At 44.3% G+C, this 20,799-nt stretch overlaps 1 protein-coding gene across 1 annotated transcript in view; it reads left to right on the forward strand.

Moving 5' to 3' along the window:
* Positions 1 to 15,100, forward strand: part of LOC131284397 (uncharacterized) — a 101,445-nt gene extending 86,345 nt beyond the window's left edge. Inside the window, 8 exon segments of the mRNA XM_058313252.1 lie at positions 87 to 149; positions 2,901 to 3,048; positions 4,318 to 4,523; positions 9,383 to 9,621; positions 12,019 to 12,064; positions 12,317 to 12,500; positions 14,159 to 14,324; positions 14,977 to 15,100. Of these exon segments, the coding sequence (XP_058169235.1) occupies positions 87 to 149; positions 2,901 to 3,048; positions 4,318 to 4,523; positions 9,383 to 9,621; positions 12,019 to 12,064; positions 12,317 to 12,500; positions 14,159 to 14,324; positions 14,977 to 15,100 (1,176 nt within the window).
* The last annotated feature ends 5,699 nt before the right edge of the window (positions 15,101 to 20,799 follow it).

The raw sequence follows: 20,799 nt of genomic DNA on the forward strand, positions 1-20,799 counted from the left end.
CTTTTCTCGCCCTCGTTGGACTTTAGACATCTGGCGATGGGGTGGTTTTACCGCAGGCACGCTAAACCGTTTATCTTTCCTTGCAGCCGGTCGGATTCGTAACGTTCAACACCCGCGCCGGAGCGGAGGCCGCCAAGCAGGATCTACAGGTAACCGCCGGCCGTACACCCATGCACCCACCCCTTCGCGTCGAAAGACTAACTCTTTTCTAACCTCACCTTACCGAACAACAAAACGAAACCAAAAAAAAAAACCGGACCAAAAGCGTTCCACGCCCAAACTTTCCACCCGCTAGGCTAATGTTTTTCGCCTTGTTTTCTCTCCCCCTTCCTCCTCCGTCTGAATTATCTCCCGCAATCACGCGTTTGGCCGTTGGCCCGACCAGCCCTTTCACCAACCAACACCACTTACATGCGCGATTTTTTTCACCCCCAAAAACTTTTTTCAACTCTGATTTTCGTGTTACTCCTTAACCCGCTTTTATTTGTTCCGTGTTGGTCACATAGCTAGGGATGGGTGTTTCGAGTTGAGATTTTCTCATGTTTCCCGACTGTCCAGTCGATAGATGATCAAGTAAAAAAAATGAAAATACACACGCCTCCTCACCTCGGAAGAAAATCACAACACTGCCCCACACAGACACATAAAACACTCTTAAAAACACTCACGCAGTGAGGTATTTAGTGGTACGTGAATTGTGTTACCTTCACACAACTCCCTTGCGTAATGTCGTTTTGACAACTTTTCAACTTTGACAACTTTTCTTCACCGTTGTTTGCAATTGTTTTCACCTTCCGCATAGGAGCGTAATACTATGTTTGAAAAGGTTTAGCGATCACATATTCCGATGGATCAATTTCTGTATTATCCTTCTCCTACACCACGTGCTGGGTGATAAATGTCTTAAGAACACTACCATTTTTCTTACCAACAAACACTTTACTAACAGTTTTTTTACTTTTTCAACTAACACTCACAATAGTATACTTGCTAGAAAAGTGAAAGCCACATCACAGCACACGCCCACAGTTCAGCTGCAAAGGCTCCTGACATCAAACGTCACTGCTCTCAAGCGACTTGAAGAAAACCTTTCCTCACAACTTGTCACACGTTACTCACTCCATCTTACCCACTCTACAAAGACATGCCACAAACACACACACACTCACACACTTACACATACATACATAAGCATCCTTAAACACTTGTAGCCCTCCACTTAATCGGCTGACACTTAGTCGGGTATTATTGACCTTTTCTTCAAAGCGCCCGGTGGCCTTGTTTGAACTTTGCTTTTTCAACACACTCCTCGGGGGGTGGCTGGGGAGTTATCTTCGGCGCCATTTTCCGCCCCGGGGCTTAAACCGGATCGGAGTACGTACACGGTTCGTGCGGCATACGGCTTCCTCCGCTTGCCGGCGTGAGTCGTCGTCCTTCCTTTTGGAATGCTGCCCCACGACGGCAGGCAAGTAAAACCGGCCCATCCTGTTGCGTCCTCGGCGACACGCGCCCAGCCCCGGGTGGGTGGGATGAGTGCTTTTTCGCCGAAGTCGATCTGTGACTTGATTTAATCTGATTAAGCTCTCGAACGAGACGAGACCACTTGTGCGAGGAGGTTTTTATCCGTCCGTTGCCGATTGCCGATCTTTGATCTCCTTTTTTCCTAATGCTGCAAGTATCAAGCAGGATTTTCCCCGGCCCCATCTTCCGTCTGGGGCCAAACTCGGCTGCCTGAAATCAATCAATGAACAACCGAACGCTGTGTGAACAACACTTGCCGAACTTATTCTTTCTTTGTTTTATCAGATTTTATTTATTTTCTGTCGATAACCCCCTCGATGGAACGGTTCGTTTAAAATTAAATTCCACTTGCAAGCCACTTACTTACACACCTCCCAAAACATGCCCACCTTCTGAACCGCTCGTGTACCTGCGCTCGGCCACCCACACCCTTCTACTTATACAACTTATCCAGGAACTTTCTCACTAGCGGCAACTAGAACTCAGCCCACCGTTTTGTACACCCCAGCGTACTTTTTCTAGATTTTCAATTGTATCGTACCACTCAATATACCTTGCTCAACTTTTATATTTCATTCCACCATCATTAGGTGGTGGCAGATCGAATGCTTCCTTAAAATTATCCCCTTTGTCTCACTTTGTGAAATGGAGGATTTTCTTTATCAAACTGTAACTGTTTTGAATTTTGATGCGATATCTAAACTAGGTCATGTTCCTCCTTAGGCAAATATTAAATTAAACTTTACCTTCTCCCCCTTAAGCAATCTTAAAGCATTTCTTTCACTAACTCTTCTTTCCCGTGTCTCGCAGAGTAATTAACCTTATCCTGTCGTTTATTAATATTCAATAATTGGCGTTTTTGTTACTACAACTTGTGGTTTCTCTAAAAACTCTTTATCATGTTTGATATCTAACCACAAGAAACTAAAACAGGCAGCCTCATTTTTGCATATCAATCCCAATGAACGTGTTTTACTGATTCATGAATTATCTTGTACTTCTTTTCTCCACTCTTTTTCCGTCTCTCTTTTTTCTCTCTTTCTCTTCCTACTTCTATTTACCCCTCCACTCCCCCAACCCCACTGTATTCCGTGACGTCAATCGTCGTGTAAATCGAACTTGCATTTGTGAATTTGTAAAATGGCATTCCTATTTCACCATCATTCGAAACCAAACAAACCCCACCGAAATGCACTACAAAACAAAAATCACTGAAAATGCCACCATTTGCGTTCCGATCGAAATCAAATTTTGGACGTATTTGTTTCTTTTTTATTGTATGCAATAATTACACGATTGAATGAACCGAACGAAATGCAACATCATTGAAAACAAAAATCCCCACGATACAAAAACAAAAAACAATATAAATCTTGCAGCAAGGTGTACGCTTCGATCCCGATATGCCCCAAACAATACGCTTGGAATTCGCCAAGAGTAACACTAAAGTCAGCAAACCAAAACCACAACCTAATACAGCGGCCACAGCTGCACATCCTGCATTGATGCACCCACTTACTGCTGGACGTAAGTATTTTTTGTTTTTCTTTTCGTTACCATTTTCTACCCCCCGCGCCACCGAAATCCTCTAGTGCTCCTCCCCCTTTTTTTGAACGGAAAGCTCACCTCGCGTCACGAGAATTACACCATTCACCAGCGTCGGAACTGGAAGACCGATGCGGCGGCACAGTGTCCTTGTTTTACACTTTACGAATCTTTCGGATCCAAGTGGTCTTCGTTAGATTTCGCTCGATTTTTATGTTCCAACAATCGAATCATCTTTCTTTGCTCCACGTTAGGTTTGTGAGCATTGTTTTTCATAGAATTTTTTGATTTCGAGGATTTTGATGAATTTTTGTTTATTTTAGCGCTTTGAAAGAAGTTTCCCCCCGAAATATGTATATGAAAGTTTCGAACGAAAAGAAAAAGTCCCCATCAATATGGCTCTTATACGGCGCGGGTCCTTCCGATGCCAATCTCAGTGCACCAAAGTATCGTAGCATCCTTCAAGCTTCATTATCATTTACGGCAACGTTATGTACACTGTATATTTTACTGGTTCAAAAACTGTAGTATTTCGTTTTCTAAATAGGTTAATAAATGCGCACGGAACAAGTTTCCCAGGTAACACACACACCAGTACTCGCGATTTCCCAATCGAAACTGCTCGTAACTGCAGCACCCGTAATGCCAACCGCAACCGCAAGTGTCCACCATCTCTATGGCACCAGGCGTGCTGCTACCCACGTACACCAATACAACCAGACACGCGCGTGCACCAAGCAACCACCGACCAAAAAAAAAAGCACCCTGATACACACACACACACGCATACAACGAACGGTAGAGAGATAGCATAAATCATCGGCACCTGTAAGGAGTGCATCCTTGTAGCGTGCGTGTATGCGTGATTGTCTGTCTGTGTGTGTGTGTGTTAGAACCGAATGAACCAATAGCGCAAATGATGCACGATTTGTGCAAGAAGAATGTTTTAAAACAAGAAAACTCAAACACGAATTTTAGATGTTATGGAATATTTTCTATACGATAGAAGAGAGACGTATCTTACGTAGCGCTAGTTCAGTAAACGAATAGGTATTGCACTCCATCACAGCTCCATCGACTGGTTCTGTAACCGTACTCGACCGTGGATAGTATTCGATAGAGAGAGCGAAAACGAAAACCAATAACCAATTTTTATTTCCTCCGCCCACCTTTTACTAAAGATAAAACCAACCCAACGAGCCCCCAAAAAGTTACCCATCATTGAGTTCTCTAACTTAGTCTTCCTGTCAGACTTAGGTACTCCGTTTTTTCCTGGCGGCCCGGAACTATGGCATCACCCGCTAGCCTTCTCGGCGGCGGCCGCTGAGCTGCCGAGTGCAGCCGCCCTGCAGCACGCCACGCTCGTCCATCCGGCCCTGCATCCCCAGGTGCCGGTCCGGTCCTACCTCTGACTAAATACGGACAAAGTCCTCGAGCAGCAGCAGCCCATGCACCAAGTAAGTAGTACGCATCAAGCGTTGCATTTGTTGTTGTCCGCTTTTTTGTTTCTATCTCCCTCCTCATTCTATCAAGCTTCACCGATCCCCCGTTTTTTTCCATCACTCCGCACCGGGTTCTGTCCGCTCACAAATGTGTCATCTCCGTCGGACAATACTTCACCTGCTTGTAAAAATGTTCTCGCCCTTACGACCTGCAGCGCAGTTGCGTTTGTATATTGACAAAGTGCTTCAAAAAAGATTCGACCAACTGGATGGAACCATCATCACAAGTAGTCCCTGTTGAAATTAGTCTGTCACATCTTAGAATTGACCGGAACTGCCTGCTATGAAGCTTTGTACATTGCATTTTGCATTAACTGCATCCCTACTGAGTGTCCCAAAGGGATCCGAATTGGCTTTCAGATGGTTCAGTTCATCCGGTCGATTGACACGATTTGTTGCTACATCACACACTCCTCTAACCGTCGAACGGACGTACCACTCTTTTGAGGAACTTAACTGAAGTAAAAGAGTCTCCGTATGTCTTGTTTTTAACCCTCAACCCGTCTCTTTGGTACGACGCTCGGATTGTGATAAGAAGTGCGGTTTGCATCATCCCGGCTTTTCCTTGCACCATCGTACCGATGCACCATTCTCCATTCGGGGGGGTGAAAAAAACCCCCCGTTACACTTTTCGTGCATTATTTACATAACATTCACCCACGGGGGGGGACTACGTTGTTACACTGTACCGGGTACATGTTCCCTGTCAGCCCGGAAACATCGACCCCGGCAGCTTCCCATTCCGAGTAGGATCCGAACCAACCGACCGACCTGACATGCAACTGCAACTTCTTCGCTACATTGTCCTTTTCGCCCGGTTGGAAATGTGTCTTCCTATGTGTCCCTCGGGCGTAGGGATTTTTTATGTGATGCTTACCCCTTACCTACCCATTTCCCTCCCTTCCCGGTTTGCCTTAGGCATGGTTTGCTTCGCCTTAGTTTGTGCAAGAAGTCTGGTGCTTCTAACCCCGCGGATAGGAAATAATGAACCCACTTGACCGGACTGTTAATACGGCGTCCGGGCTGTCCATCCAGCTAAATCCGGGGCTTCGGAGGTATTTTGCATCCTCGTTTTTTGTTCTCAACTCTTTCCAGCTCTTAACAGCGCACTTTTATTTTTTTTTAAATTGAAAAAAAATACCTTGGAAAACCGTCTGCAGGGGAACACATTTTTCTAACTACCACACGCCTTTGTTGCATGGCGCTTGGTAAACTTGGGTGAAATAATAAGAAGTCTCTGCCACAAGGCAGAAACCGGTTAGGAACGCGAGCTCGCTTGTTAGTACGTAACATTTCTGCGGATGCTTTGGAAGCATTTTAATTGTGATTTGTGCATCCGATGGTTTTACGCTACTGTAGCACACATTTTAACGTATGTCAACTGCATTAAATACGGTTTCTGGGGATCTTTTATTGACCTGAGTGAAAAAATCGAGTGAAGGGTATAAACGAGCCGAAATAAAAGCGCCGATTTCCAATGGAAAAATCGTGCAATTGTTTCGCATTCTCAACGCAAACCGTGTTCGGACGACATTGAGATAATTTATGGGAATATCACGCATGATTAACCAGGCTCCGGGGATTTCCATCCGGCTTCTCAGAGGGTGCTTATCAAATCGAGCTGCAAACGAAACGTTTCACCGCATTGCCTCAAAATTCTTGATAAATGAAAAGATCGGCTCCGTTTCTCTCCACCATTTTCAAATTCTTCACCCAACCGGGAGCTCGTGGAAAACCTCGCTAAGAATTCCGTTCTGCTTCTACTCGCCCAAGAATATGAATGCCCATTGTATTTTCCGTTCCTTTTGAACTCTCCCTCTTGCAAGGAGTCATAAAGAAAAACGAACGAAAAGACGGCTCGAGTTTTTGTAGCAAGAAAATTGCGGTGGGGCACCGAGAACCTCATCCGGCAGGTGAACAAAAGAAACTTTTCCTCCCTCCCCCCACCCACCGTGAAAGGTGAAAACAGTGGCCCCGATTTTCATACCATACCCCCACAATGCCCGCAATTGGTTTTTGCCTCCCCGCTTCTGGCGCAAATGCGTCGACCTGAGAACAGGCTTCACCTTTTTCCGCGGCCAAACCCCTCTCCCCTCCCCCTCCTCCTACCCACGCCCCTCGATCCGTTGTTGGGCGATCATGAGAAAATTAAACAACTCCTGTGGAAAAATGAGGAGAGAGAGAAAAAAACAAACCACACGGTTTTATTTACGTTTCAGATGAAAAGCAACAAAGTATTCCATTGAGCTTTTATTCTGCGCCTTCCTCTCGGGGTCGCTGTCGGGTCTTAGGAAGTTTTCCCGCAGCTCCCGCGGGAGCCTTCGGCCGGTGCGGAAAACTGGTCATGTTTGCTGATGAATTGTTTGCACGGTCTTCGCTTGTTTCTTGCGGGGTTTTGTTTTTTAATGTTTTCATTATTTTAACCCGGGCGTCTTGGTCGAAACTGGACGAAACCAATTTTCTCCATCGTTCGTCTGCGTTTTCTTCCCCTTTCTGACCTGTTTCAACCAACGAGATTAAATACTTGATTTTTTGTAACATTTTCAAACCTGCTCGGAGCGGAGAATAGTTTCATCTTGCACTCGACCAGTTAGAGTTGGATTTTCTTTGCTGAGCAGGAAATGAAATGAATGAAATGCAAATTTAAATTCAAACGAACATAATCATGTTCTTGCTATGTTTTTTAAAAAGTGTGTGACTTTCTTCGGGGCGCAGATGTTGAGTTGAAAAGAAAAATCTAACCGTCAAATAAGTACACATATTACCAGCATAATGAAGCTTTTCCTGTTCGTTCGATACTGCATCATATTGCACGGAAACGAAAAGCAATCTACCTTTTGCTGCTGCAACCTACTCGAACGCCGCTTAGTACGTACTAAGCCGACAGGCTCATTGGATCAACTAATTTTAATCCCCACCGGCCGGGTTGAAGTGCCGGCTCACGTCCCGGATTGTGACACTTTCAATCACTGCAGGAAAATCCTCGGCAGTGTTAAATTCGTTTGCACTTTCGGTCAACTCGACCGGTCTCATCCGCAGGTGTCGCATAAAGATTGCCTTGCAATTAATAACTTCCCGATTCAGGCCCGAAAGCAAAACCCCCCTCCGGGCCAAACTTTTCCCATCGAAATCGGTGAGAGGCACAGATGAGCAAGAGTTCGACTTTTCCGTCACCGAAGAAGAAAAAATGGACCAAACCGTGACCCAACATCGTCGGTGGAAAAGAAGCGACGAATGGAAACTTTTCGAACTACCTCGACCTCGAGATTAGTTCACCCGTCGTCGGTGAAGGCAGTGAAAAGTGCCGGTGACCTCCCGGCCTGTGGTGGATGGTAGCTCGCTGCCTTCGTCCGGGAAAAAAGGGAACGATCCTGCAGGACCTTCCGCGTTAAGCAGATTTTCTTCCATCCCCGCGCGGAGCTACACACTTTTCCCGTTTTCCCACCGACCGAAGGATCGTGGGGCAAAACCAATGAACAACTTTGGTCCCTAATCCGCATTAGAAACCGCTCCCACCCCAACTCCAACCTATCGGACCGGATTCGATGACAGATTTTATGATTCGTTTGTTGTTTGCTAAGCAGCTTGTCGAACGAGATGAGCATCAAAACTGGCGTCCCGAAACAAAGGAGAGAAAAAAGCCAGGTCCGAAAACGAGAAGAAAATGCCAAAGGATTTTTTTCACCCCTCCCCTCCCTTCACCCATTGTCATTTGGCTTTGGGGTGGTTCTCAGCCCGAAACCGATCGTTAAACCGATGCGATGTCGCTCGATAAGATTCGGCTTAATCGGTGAAGGGAAATTAAATTTTCCAAAAAAAAAAACCTAAACGAAACCCCGCGTCCAGCCATGAAGAGCGAGGGTGTAAAGGGAAATTCGTTTTATTTTTCCGCGTACCCTATCCTCCCTGCATCATCTGTCCACCCCTAGACCGAGGTATTCGCTTGTTTGTCGTACAGCTTCTGGAGCGGTTTTCTTTTTTATTTTCCTCCTGTCTTCAAACGGTAGGGAGCTTTTTACTTGATCCTTTCACAAGTTTCTTTCGGTACTTTCGACACTTACTATCCACATCGAAGTGGTGCGAGCAAAGGGGCCAACGGAACCGGGAACTGCGCTTTCGGCAAACCACTGCAATGAACCGTAAATTTGACTCATTTGCATAATAATGAAGTTTTAATTAAAAGTTGCACTCCATCCCCGATATTTTCTACACACATCTCCTTTCGTCCATGGTTTTCGGGGAAGCGCTGTTGTAATTCATAGTTTTTCCCGTTACCGAAAGTTCGGAAAGAGTCCCTACTTCCTCGCCGAAAGCTATCCGGGCTTTGGTGAAACTTTGGCCCAGTTTACACGCGTTTGCTAAAATAGTTTACTCACCTACGTTGGGCTTCGCAAAAGGCAAGATAAAGTTATCCTCACGAGGTGTCGTTACGATATCGAAGAACTAATAATGCATCCCTTTACGGGTCGTCTGTTGAAGCAGCGGTAATCTAAACGAAGACATGTGTATTATCATTAGTAAAGGGTATTAGACGCGTGGTTGGGAGTTTCTTGTGCGTCTTACTTACTTGCCGTATTTATGTCTCCCTTTTGAAGTGATACCCATTGAGATGACATTTTAAAACACGTTTTCTGACATTCTTCCACTTTCTTTTGGTATCAGAGACTGTGATATTTTCTTATCTCCCTACATTTCCCCTTGTCTGCCTCTCAGATTCTCCATCTAGTTGCTACTTTAACGCCACCAACGTGCCTCCTCTTTGACCGTCTGTCTGACACTCTCTATCCTTCTTATGTTTACCGTTTTACTTCTAGCAGCAAATTCAAATGCCGCATCCATCAGCAATACATCCAGCATCGATGCATGTGTCCGCCGGCCTGCCAGCGAACCACTTTTTGCCCAGTCCGGCCCTGGCCAGTCCGGTTGGCAACACTGCCGGCGGCAATCAGCCGCCGAACCCGCCGCTAGCCGCCAATGCTCCCTGCTCGACACTGTTCGTTGCCAATCTGGGACAGTTTGTCTCCGAGCATGAGCTGAAAGAAATTTTCGCTAGGTGAGTCTTCTTCGCGCGCTCTTTCCTCCCGATCTCTCTCTGTCTCTCTCTTTCTCTATCTCTCCTCCAACCTCTACTTTTTTATGTCTCAACTCAACTTGTTTGATTTTTAGTTTATAATTCCTTTCCCCTTGACATACCGGAACACAACCACGTTGGAGTTGGCGTGTTAAAACTTTCCCACGGTTTCCCGACATCTAAACCCGACCGACCCAGTGTTCCTTGTTCCACTCCAATAAAACTTGGTTTTCCCACCTCCAATTTGAGAGCCGCCTGACCTACCCCTAACCGAACCTAGCCGTGTACAATTTATCTGCAAACAACTTCAGTCAGTCCTTTCCTTTCTCAAATTGGTTTCGGCTTGATGTTAGATTTAATTATTTCCCTCCCAGACCACAACTATTCTTCTTTCCTGTGCTATTTTGCGATCAATAGTGCCACACACACGCCCCGGCCCGGGTGGGGTTCTTGTTGTCAATTTCGCTAACCGGCGGAAGCATTTTCCGCTGCCGATAAGCCCGCCTGTCGGGGAAAGCGACGGAAAAAAATCCCCATTAGTCTCAAAGTCTATTAGAAACTTATTTTAACAAAAAAAAGGCAACTCCCACTTGTCTTTCTCACCCCATCCTTTTCTGGAGATTCCTCGCACGGCGGTTCCCTGGACGCTTCGCCCGTGGATCGTGACGTTATTTGTCGGTTTAATTTATAACTTTGTTTTTCCACCCGATCGCAATCGGAATTGTCTTGCTCCGTCGAGACCGTCCAGAAATGCGTCCGAACGAGAGCACGTTTTTTGCTTTTGCCGGCGTATGCGATATCGACCCGGTTTAAACGATTATTCTGTTTGGAACATTGAAACATAATAGTCCCCGCATTCAATAACTTCCAAAGGAAATCTATGGCAAGACCCAAATTTTAGCGAGCCATCTTTTGCAATATGTTTTATTGCATTCCGACACGCGATCACACAACAGGTTGAAAATGTGGGGGGAAAAATAACTTATGGCACGACATCAACGAAAAATATATTTATATTTCGGGTCAGCGACATGTCAAACATCCCTTTGTTTGTCCTCAATATTATGAATGATGAACTATCAACTTAAAAGAATACTTTTGTTTCGTTTTTTATCTATAATGCAAAAGTCTCTTTCAAACGTTTGGGGTGGCACTGATGGGAAATTGAAAATAAAACACTATCCCACTCTTTTGTGTTTAACTCAATTTTTCCACCCAGTTCAGCTTCAAGAAGCAAAACCCCAACATCGTGACATAAATATTCTCACTGTCAATTAAACTAAACTGAACCATTAAAAAAAACTGTAGTTAAACAACAAATACCAACACACATATATTTATAACCAAACGCAATTCGTTATACAGCTGCACCATGTTACCATGTTTACTAATCTATTGTCCCAGCAACACTGCATCCCCTTTTCGTCACCAAAATAATGTTGCTACACCCACCAACACGTTGATGAACAGTTTAAGCAAAAATCAACCAAACTTTTGCCTTCCCGTTTTTCACCATTTGTTACATGATTCCCCCTTGCTCGTTAGTTTAACAACAGCAATCCTGTTCTTTCATAGTCACAGCATCACCCTTTCTCCATTCTAACACTAAATGAATGAAGTAAACCGTTGCGTTTTGTTGGTTTCGGAATGCATCCTTGTTCGTTATTTTCTTTTAGTACATTTGTTTGGTATACCAACTTACTTTTAAAAAACAAATCACCGATACACAAACAATCTTTCTCTCTTTCTCTCTCTCTCTCTTTTTCTATCTCTTCTCTCTCTTTCTCTTTCTCATTTTTCTTTCCGTCACTTTGCCTTTCCATCGGTCTCTTCGGTCGGTTTTGTCTTTATTATACTGTTTTTTTGTTTTTTGTTTCCCATTATTTTTATTTCCTCTTCCACCTTCCGCTCACCTTCACACTTTACATTTGTATCGATGGATACCGTTATTTAAGACCACGTACTACTAATGCCAGACCCACCCCGTCTCCGTATGAATGTTACAATGATTATCTTTAAAATTATGCACCGTTTCTAACACTTACTTCCTTTGTTACCCTTTGTCTGCGATTTGTACCCAAAAATGTTTGCAACAACGAAACCCCACCACCACCACCCCACCGACCGAATCGTCGCGTGAATGCCCTGTTTCAAAATTTGTTTATTGCCAATGCTCCACGAACCAAATTTAAACCCACCTCCCCCCCCCCTTGCCTTGTTTGATTTCTCCCCGATTTGATTGTGCCCTATGATTGCATATTCTTGTGAATGGAAAACAAAAAACCAAAATAATTCAACAACCTCCAATAAAATATAATGCACCTCCACCAAAAAAAAAAATAAAACCAACAACAAAACCACCCACCCCACCACCCACAGTCTGCCTGGCTTCTGTCGCCTTCGTTTGCACACTAAGGGTTCCGCTGCAAACGCCGCCACCGCCGCTGCTGCTGCTGCTGCTGCCGCCGCCGCCGCCGCCGCTAGTGTTGGTGTTAGTGCCGCCAATGGCTTGAATGGCCACAACCACACCAACAACAACAACAACAGCAACAACATCAACGGTGCCTACCGCCACTGCACCAACCACCACAACCTGTCCACCACCACCAACGGTTCTGCACTCACCACCAGCTCCACTATTGCCCCCAACGGCCACGGTATCCACCTTCACCTGCAGCCCCAACCCCACCACCCCAATGGGGGTGCGCTCGCGAACGGGGTGGCGACGGGCGGGGCCGTGCCGGTGGCGTTCGTAGAGTTTAAGGACGTGGTCAGTGCGGCGGCGGCGATGGCCGCCCTGCAGGGCAAGTTTCTGCTCTCGTCCGACCGCGGCGCTATGCGCATCGAGTTCGCCAAGTCGAAGATGGCCGCGGACATACCGTCGCACCAGTTCTACGCACAGAATCACGCGCAGCAGAGAGAAGTATGTTTTTTCCCGAACCCCCCCACACTGCCCCACCTTCCATCCTTTTGTGTCCTGTTCGGTTTGTTGGTGTTGGTTGCTGTAGTTTTTTTTTTTCATGAAATACCAAAACATAAAATGCGATCAAGCCACTCAAGGTTTATGTTACTTATTGTCTAAAATCAGTGATTTTATGGTATGCTTTTTTGTAATTTGAAATGTATGGAAGTCAATTGAAAGACTTTAAAGTTCAATACAACTGAAAAAGGATGAAATTCAAAGGATAAAGTCAACCATCAGGAGTTATCTTTCCCCAACAGTGCGGTATAGAAAATATGAAATTTGTTCTTGTTTAGCTTAAACTGAACTTCCATCCATTCCAACATTTTTTTAATGAATTTTGGTACGTAGAAATATTATTAAACCATTTTGATTACTCTGAAGTCTTCAGAAGATTCATGTGATGATAAGATAGTATACACAATATTTAAACGCCATTTGAGGCAGCTTGAGAATCACTGCGTAGTGATCATTAAAGAACAATTAGGAATTAAAATTAAAAATGATCACTCAATTGTGACCAAGCGACTGCTAAACTACCAGCAACCAACATCTAAACCATAATTTCTCCCAATACCCAACCAAAACCCCAGAACCTCTACTTAAAAATGTACCTATTCACACACACAGAAACACCCTTTATAACTAATCGCTTACCCAAATTTGCTTAGAACTTTCACACACACACACACGATGCATTGTTATATTCCGTTTCTTCACCCACCCACTTGATTGCACCACGTTTGCGGTTTGAATGAGTTTGATTGATGTACCCGTAACACACACACTGCACGATATACGGATTCAATTTGCGAACCCCAAGGCACCTGCACAAATATTTGAATTGTAAATTTATTTTAAATTAAACGATATTTAAAAAAGTAAAACCCATACAAACCAAAAACCGAACTAAACTAAACTCGCCACCCAGAAAATCGAAACCGATTTGTAAAGGTCGATAGAGCGCACCCCCTAACGGCGACATCGAGGACAAATAGTGGATAAGAAAATTTGAACACATCCTTAATACATTTGAAAAAGTTCTTCTTTTGTTTTTGTTGTTATTCCCGATGGGTTTTAGGGGTTGTGCAAAATTTGTCGTTATGTTTACGGGCGACCAGGCGCCTCCATCCGTACACGTTTTGGGTTGATTCGCCCAAAATCCAGCGGACGCGGTGTTCAGTTGGATAGTGTAACCGTTGAAACTTTTGTTTTTTCCATTTAGTTCCATACAAATCAAGGGTTATGATTATTTGCAAAACAGAAAATTATTTTAACCCCGACCGTCAGTTGTAAGCAAAACAGAATTGTGCTCAAAAAAATAAAAACAAACAGACACCAGTACCAGTGTGATTAGTGTTTAGTCGGTTCGGCGTGATATTTCTTCTTACCTGCGTCCCACTTACCACTTGCAACCGTGCTCTTCTCTTCTCTCTTTCCCTTTTCCCGGTGCAACGCAGGGGGGCGGGTATGGAGCCAAGAATGGAACATCATTTGGGGAAGAAGAGTGAGCGGACCGATCTCAGCTCGTACCTAATAGCAACAACCTGACCGCAGCACATCCAGCCGGTATCGACCACCTTCATGAACCATCATAACAGCGGCAGCGGCAACATCAACAACAACAACAACAACAACGGTAACGGCAGCAACGGCATCGGGTGCACCGGCGCCACCATCAACGGCAGCCTGGCAGGATCGGCATCACTTATGGCCGGTGGAGGTGCACGAGGTACCCTGGGCATGGGCGTTGGGCCGGCAACATCGATGGGCGGGCTGGCGGGGCAGAACGGTGGGCTGTTCACGTTCGCCGTGGCCCATCCGCGCGCCTAAACGGTGTACAACTTCATACTAAGCATCAAACCATACCAAATAATATCCGCTCGAAGACAAAGACATGTAAAGTAACGCAAGAGGAAAGCATCAAACAGAGGCATGAAGAAAAACGTACAGAGATATTTAAAGCAAAATTCAAGCACCGAACTGCGGAAAAGGTTGGATTGGAAAAATCCATATGATTTCCCTGTGATAAGCGATCGAAAAGACGGGAGGCGGAGCTGGCGGAAAAGGGTCGGAACGCATACACAAACGAAGCGTATGAGAAGCGCAGATTCCGGATAGGACCGGCACCAGATGCTAGGCGTGTTTGTAGCTATTAGTACTACCACTTACTACCATTACTACTACCTTAATGCAAACATTTAACAAAACAAAAAACAAAAACCACCAGGAAGCTGGAGGAAACTTATTACAATCTACTCGCTACTCCTGTGCTGCAGCAGCAGAGCACAACTAATATTGTGGCGAACGTATTGCGCGCGCTAAAAACTAACGCATACTAGTTGATCACTTTTTACCAAAATGTGCCCTAACAGTGGAGTGGTGATCGCGTCGGAAGCGGAAAGCTGCTTTGCTAACGATCAATACAGGCGCGAGGTCGAAAAGGACAACGAACCTTACCCCCCGGGTCCGATGCGATCATTACTCACCATCTTCTAGTTTCCAACATTTACGTTCTCTATAGAGAAATTCTCCCCCCTCGTTCTCTACTAGCCTTTTTTTACCACTCGTTCACCGAAAGGGACATCCGTTCATTCGTTTTACCTTTTTAGCGTCAGTTTTACTCCAACCATCGACGGAGAGATATACCTGGTAACGAGAGAGAACGTTACCAGCATGATGGAAACGAATGTGTTTTGAAACGTAGAGTTTAACATGTAAGGGCGACAGAAGCGAACAAAACTAAGTCAATATTGCAAAAGCCGTGCCGATAACGGTTTCATCGTGAACAAAACCAGCGCGAACGGAAACGAAAAACCTAGAACCGAACGCTAGGTCAACGTCCCCCTCTATGGGCTGCTGAGTAAGGGGTATGGAAAGTGTACGTACACGCCACACCTTCGGGCCAGGAAACATGTAAACACGTGAGCAATAAGACACACTTTTACGCCAGCGAGCGAAACCATCCCGGAAGCGGACGAAACTTTGTAAATGAAAATATCCATGCATATCAAGATTTTGAATCGACATTTAAGAAAATGGGATTTACTAGGAGATAGAGGGAAACCCGGGCTAGCGCTAACCGGTGGGAGGTTGATGAGCAATTTTAAAGAGGAAAAAAATATTTAACGGAGTTGGCGGTGAACCGTTCCGTACCCCGGTTGACGGTACTTCAAAAGACAGAACATTTTATAAACAACACCGGGCCGAGCAAATCCGTAGACGATGGTTTTATTGGGGGCAAACGTTTGGGAAAAGAAGATACACCGAAGCATTTCCGTTGCCCTTCCCAAAAAAGGAGTATGATTGTTGTGTAAAGTTCCAATGCCTTTCTTTGCTGGTTGAAAAAACAAACGCATGCGACGGTCTCGCAGAAGATGCGAGGGTTCGAGCCAATCGGATCGAGCCGAACGAATAGTGCGCGCCAGGGCCCAGCGTAGTCCTAATGTTAGCCTATCGTTTCAATTACAAGTTTTCAACATGAAGTGTGTGTTTTATATGTTAAATACCAATGTTAGGAAAAAGGAAAAGTCCTGTGAGTGTTTTGGACGAAAAAAGGAAGCTTTTCGGAGGATGACATTGTAGTAGGCTGTTCTGCTTTCAAACGATACGTTGTCGATCTACCCGATCCAACCGACTGGCAGCGGATCCGCTTCGAATGGTGTAAAACTGTCCGAAATAGTTACCCTTCTGTTTGCAAAACCAAAGAGCGCACACTGGAGGCATTTCCTGCGGCCAGCGGTTCTTGTCGATGGGGCGGGAAAACTTCTTGCAATCTGTTGTCTCGCGACAAATGGATGTTACACACTAATGAACCAAGAAAGAATATAATTATAATACCAAAGAGTGGAAGCTACGGTGTTCGCTGCTTTTGAACGCTTCGCTCGTCGGACCGACCGATCGATCGGCTGGGTAAACGCAAATACGATCCAAATGGCAGCAATACAACACACAGCTATATCACTAAACGTACTAAAGAAAAGACAACCGGACAACAACAGTAGCTGCAGTGGAGGAACGTAAACATAAATGGGCAGAAACAGAAACGAAACAAAAGAAAACACATAGCAATAAGTAGTGAAACTTTGATGTTCTTTTTTATTATTATTATTATTATTATATTACAATTATGATTGTCCTTAGCGGAGCGCATGAGTAAATTATCTTAAATCCCCCCCCTTAAGCATAATGGTAGCGCGTAAGCAATTGATTCAATTAATCCAAAAAAAAAAAATGAAGAAGCTCTAACGAAACCATTGAACTAGTGAAAAACGAAGAATAGGGCACGAGCTGAATGAGGTAGAGGAGGTAGAGGAGCCTCAAAGGGAATGGGAAAAGTGGGAGGTTTGTAGTGAGGAAAGATGAGGGGAGGATGTTGTTTTGAAGCGTAGGTAGGGGGTGGGGGTATGCAGGAACAGGTTTAGTAAGAATGAGAATTGGCTAAGTCCACCGTGGGATGATGACGAAAGGACAGGCACAGACACAGGAACCCGGAGGGTAGTAAGGATCGGTCAAAACACGAGCAGGCATAGGAAAGCAGTAAAAGAGAGAGAGAGAGCATAATCATTCCGTCCAATTCAATGCGTGTAGTTACAGCTCGGGATCGAGGTGTGGAGGGATCCGTATCAAGCCGACAATCTGTATCCTCGCGGGTTCGGTCCAATTCACAGTGGGAAAGATAGGATAAAAGGAGTACAGAGGGTCGGAAATGGGTAAACGAAGGGTACGCAGGGTCCGGTAAGCAATGAGAAGCAGCGCCGATAGGGGGCGGAAATGGCCCGCGATCAATCGGGGATTCCTTCACGATCGTCAACCCGGCGGTGCTTCTCGATTCGGACTGGTCAACATGGGAACTAATGATGAAAAACATACATATCAGCTTTTTATTTGGATAACTAAGGTTTAACAAAGGAAAACTACGCAAGTACGAAGCAGCCGCTTGAGAGCTACTAAAACCAAACTAAAGCAACTAAAAATAACGTGAAAAATGGCAGCGATCGCAGAAATCCATTCACTCTACATACAAGTAAACATTGATACATATATAAATACACGTACATGAACACATATTTTTTTGTTGGTATTACTCGTGTAAACCAGAGCGGCGATGTGTTTTTCCCGAGTAAAGTAATATATAGGTTTAAACTGTTTTCTTATGACATTTGTTCAGTACTTTGTAGTGTGTTTCTGCTGTCGTTTGAGTTTAATATAAGGCAGAGTAAAAGAAACCTTCACGTTGTGCGGTATGGATAAAAAAAAGACCGTCGGAAGGTAAACACGAACGAGAGGATTTGCCTACGGCCCACGACCTTTCTTGAGGCCGTTGCTTGCGAGTCCACCGTTGACAGCTTGAGCCGCTTTGCGAAGTAACTGCAGCGCCTCGGTGACGACGAACCCGCAAGCTCGTGCGAAACTGTTACAGAATTTAATCAAACCAATAATCACTTGTTTATGTGCTGGCACACAACCCTACGGCGGGCGTCCGGATTCGGCAAGCATCGCTTTGCGATCGCCGGCGCGCTGAAAGCTAAACGCTTATTGGTGTGGCTTTACGCAAAGATGCGGCCAGGAACTTTCCTTGCACCTTAACAATCCGCCTAGGGGAACCTGTAAAGTATCAACAGAGGAAATGGCAAGCAGGAAGCGCAGACGAATAGCTAATACCTTAAATGATAAAAAAAAAACAAAACCCTATACAGGGCTGGGCATACCTTTCCCGCCTAGATTCCCGCGACACCCGTTGCCTATGGCCCGGCTGCGTGTCCAGCGTGTCGATAAAAATCAAACACGAAATGCCTTCTCTAGCTTTAGTTCTCTCATGATAGGGGCGTTAACGTTTGTTTACTATACCTCTCGCTAGGTTTTTTGCTTTTCTCCCCTAATTTGTTGACGTTTGAGTGCAGCCGTTAATAAAAAAAAAATTTACCTTATCGCTCCCCTTTACCGATAAGCTAGTGACTAATTGTAACCAAAAGGAAACACACAAACATAAACTTAACGAAAATAAATTATACAAAACGGGTAGGTGGTAGTCGAACGTGCCGTGCCGGCACCGGAAAACTCACCGATTTCCGTGTAGTTGATGTCACGAACTCACCCCCCGTGTAGTTGATGTCACGTGTGAGTGTGTTTGTATGTGTGAGTGTACGAGAATGGATCTCTTTCGATCCCCTCGAGGCCCCACTCTTTGGCCGTGTTGGGGGTTGATGTTTGAGTTTACGAGAGAAAGAGAGAGAGAGAGAGAGAGAAGGTGATGTAGGTGACCAGCATAAGATTATTCGTGCATTCGTAGATTCATACATTCGTTCGTTGTTTTATGGGCACATTAATGGAGACAGTTTTCGTGAATATTTCCAACCCGCTTATTGTGAAGTGTGTTAAAAAGCAAACAGCAAAAATAGAATTACTACTAGACAGAAATTCAAGTGAGCAAAACATCGTTACTGGAAGGATGTTACCCACGAGCGTAACTAATCAGCAAATTAGAAAGAAGAAAATCGGAACAAAACCAAATCGCCAACGAACAACACATCACACTAACCAAACAGAGCAAACTTGACGAACAGAGCGGAAAGGGAAACGTAAGGTAACTGTTTACAGACACAAAAATAACCAGACAAAAACAAAACCTTCAAAACGGAATGCTGCAAAACATAACAAAATCGAGCTGCGTTGAACGAGCTTTGCTGGGTTCTTGAGCTGCAAGCGAGAACAAAATATGAAATAATGATAAAGTAAAACAAAAAATCCCTAGACGAATATGTTATATGATAAACGCTAAACGATACAAAAGAAATGAAAAACAAAGATGTAACAATTCATACATATCAATTTCGTGCCCGATCATATTTGAACGAGAAAACCTTATCAACCCGAGCGGTGGTGGTGGAAGATTCTTATTAGGAAAGTTAATATACATAGTAAAAGTAAACAGATACAAAAGAAAAACTCTATGCAAAACAAATGTGAAAATGTAACAAAATACCAGAAACGAAAGAGAAGAAAAGGAGAACATATGCAACGGTAGCGACAGAAGAAAACCACACAAATGGATGATGGTAGAAGCAAAACTGAATCTACACGATACAAGTGAGTAACAGAAACATTTTAGAATAGTGAATTAAGCAAAAACGTTGTAATGAATCGATGAATGAAACATTTATATTCAAACAAAGGTAAAGGCAAAACGTCATGCAGTAAACCAGCACATGACCTATGGTGTGAACTATGGCGCGAACGAGAAGAAAAAGAGAAAACAATTTTAAGCTACAATACGCAACGAATTGTTTTCGAATGTGATCGTACAGTGAACAACTGGCAAGAAGGGAAGCATGATTCGTGTTAATGGGTACCTTTAATGGGTGGGTTTTCTTTCAATTTAGTTTTGTTTAAATTACAACAGCCTTTTTCGAATTTTCGTTTGTCCTCCGAATGTACGGCGAGAATCTTAATGCTGCAGGCGTGTGTCGTGAATGATCGATCGTAAGAAAGGAACAGTTTAACAGGCAAAAATCAGAAGGCAAAGTCGGGTATGACTGGTGTGGAAGCGTATCAGATATGCCGAAGACAAACACTCCGTAAGGAGGCAAATTTTAGAGAGACATCTTGTTTCACTGCGAAACAGCTGGAAATGATTCTGACAATCAAATTACACTTTTTCTCTTTGTGCACACAAGAATCTTACAAAAAAAAAACACGTGTAGAAAGACGCTCGGAAAAATAGAACGGGATATCTGCCCTCTTGTGTAGGGTAGCATCTCTTGCGGTTGGCAGACTGTTATTTGCCTCTGGAAAACTGTACCTTTCACCGACGTTAACGATATTTTCGACACCATGTGCCAGCACCCAAGCCGATACATTTCCTTTCGTAGTATTTCTAACACTTTCTAAGCCGCGGTCCAATTTGGCCACGAAGCACATCCAATCGGTTGAGTTAGTATAAAGCAAAAGTGGCGAATGAAAATGCAAGATTAACCAAAGATATCTACTTTGTACGGCGATTAAATTATCAACACTCTCTTATTTATTCTCTACTTTTCCCCGCCTCGCGGGCTTAAGTTATTGGTCGATGCAGCATATTTGTTAGTGTTTTAATTGATTTGTGTTTTGCTCTGAAAGTTCATTCCACTTCTGGTTAACCTTTTTTACCGTAGCTTTCTGTAATGTGTTCTTTTATCGTTTTTGGGTAATCCTGATTA

This window comes from Anopheles ziemanni, chromosome 3 (assembly GCF_943734765.1).
Source record: "Anopheles ziemanni chromosome 3, idAnoZiCoDA_A2_x.2, whole genome shotgun sequence".
NCBI classification, from domain to species: Eukaryota; Metazoa; Arthropoda; class Insecta; order Diptera; family Culicidae; genus Anopheles; species Anopheles ziemanni.